Here is a 1,797-nt window from a genome sequence, read left to right on the forward strand (position 1 = left end):
GTGTCCATGGGGTGGGTTCTTGGGGGGTCTGGGGATCACTGAGGGGTTGGGAGGTCATAGGGAGGTCATGGTTGGATCTTGGTGGACCTCAAGGTGAAGATGAAGGTCATGGGTTGGGGTCTTGGGGGGGTTCCTGGGGGGTGGTGGTGGGGCTGGAGGTCAAGGTCGTCTTCAGGGGTCCCTAAAGCCCTTGAGACCCTCAGGGCTGGTCCCACCACCCCAGGACAAGATCCCCAAAGCCCTTGAGACCCTCAGAGCTGGTCCCACCACCCAATAAGATGATCCTCAAAGCCCTGGAGACCCTCAGGGCTGGTCCCACCACTCAATATGATGGTCCTCAAAGCCCTTGAGACCCTCAGAACTGGTCCCACCACCCCAGAAAATGATCCCCAAAGCCCTTGAGACCCTCAGAGCTGGTCCCACCACCCCAGGACAAGCTCCCCAAAGCCCTTGAGACCCTCAGAGCTGGTCCCACCACCCCAGAACAAGATCCCCAAAGCCCTTGAGATCTTCTAGGCTGGTCCCACCACCCCAGATCATGGTCCTTCCATTGACCCCACCCTTTTCTTCCCTCCTCCAGGGCGAATCCAAACGCATCACCTTGGTCCTCCAACAACCCCCAGGTGGTGCCAACACCCCACCTGGCCAACGTCACGTGGTCCTGGGCAGCTTACCTGGCAAGATTGTCCTCCAGGGCAACCAACTGGCCGCTCTGAGTCAAGCCAAGGGGACACCTGGCCAACCAGCCAAGGTGGTGACCATCCAACTCCAAGTCCAACAACCTCCAGGTGGCCAAGGAGCTCCTCAGAAGATCCAGCTCCTCCAACAGGGCGGTGGGAGCGGCCAAGCGACGCCGGTGACGGTCTCCTCGGTGCCCCAGGTGGTGGGAGGAGCTGGGCAGAGGTTGACCGTGCCCTTGAAGGTGGTTCTGCAGCCTCAGGTGAGGGCTTGGGGGAGGGATGTGGTGCCCAACGTGGGGCTGCACCCAACGTTGGGGTCAGCTCAGCCAACCTTGGTCTTGGAGCTTCAGCCAACCTTGGTCTTGGGCCTTCAGCCAACCTTGGTCTTGGAGCTTCAGCCAACCTTGGTCTTGGAGCTTCAGCCAACCTTGGTCTTGGAGCTTCAGCCAACCTTGGTCTTGGAGCTTCAGCCAACCTTGGTCTTGGAGCTTCAGCCAACCTTGGTCTTGGAGCTTCAGCCAACCTTGGTCTTGGAGCTTCAGCCAACCTTGGTCTTGGAGCTTCAGCCAACCTTGGTCTTGGAGCTTCAGCCAACCTTGGTCTTGGAGCTTCAGCCAACCTTGGTCTTGGAGCTTCAGCCAACCTTGGTCTTGGGCCTTCAGCCAACCTTGGTCTTGGGCCTTCAGCCAACCTTGGTCTTGGGCCTTCAGCCAACCTTGGTCTTGGGCCTTCAGCCAACCTTGGTCTTGGGCCTTCAGCCAACCTTGGTCTTGGGCCTTCATCCAACCTTGGTCTTGGGCCTTCAGCCAACCTTGGTCTTGGAGCTTCACCCAACCTTGGTCTTGGGCCTTCACCCAACGTTGATGGGACCCAACGTTGGGCTCCATTCACCCAACCTTGGTCTTGGGCCTTCACCCAACGTTGATGGGACCCAACGTTGGGCTCCATTCACCCAACCTTGGTCTTGGGCCTTCACCCAACCTTGATGGGACCCAGTGTTGGGTCCATGTCCCCCAACCTTGGTCTTGGGCCTTCACCCAACCTTGGTGGCACCCAACGTTGGGCTCCATTCACCCAACCTTGGTCTTGGGCCTTCACCCAACGTTGATGGGACCCA

General features: G+C 59.0%; 1 protein-coding gene across 1 annotated transcript in view; it reads left to right on the plus strand.

Annotated features, from left to right (window-relative positions):
* LOC104393905 (chromodomain-helicase-DNA-binding protein 8-like) overlaps nucleotides 1–1,797 on the plus strand; it is a 17,753-nt gene that overhangs the window by 2,199 nt on the left and 13,757 nt on the right. Inside the window, exon 2 of the mRNA XM_010003429.1 lies at nucleotides 581–996. Within this exon, the coding sequence (XP_010001731.1) occupies nucleotides 581–996 (416 nt within the window). The remainder of the gene's footprint in view (nucleotides 1–580; nucleotides 997–1,797) is intronic.

This window comes from Chaetura pelagica, unplaced genomic scaffold (genome assembly GCF_000747805.2).
Source record: "Chaetura pelagica isolate M959 unplaced genomic scaffold, ChaPel_1.0 scaffold148, whole genome shotgun sequence".
Lineage (NCBI taxonomy): Eukaryota > Metazoa > Chordata > Aves > Apodiformes > Apodidae > Chaetura > Chaetura pelagica.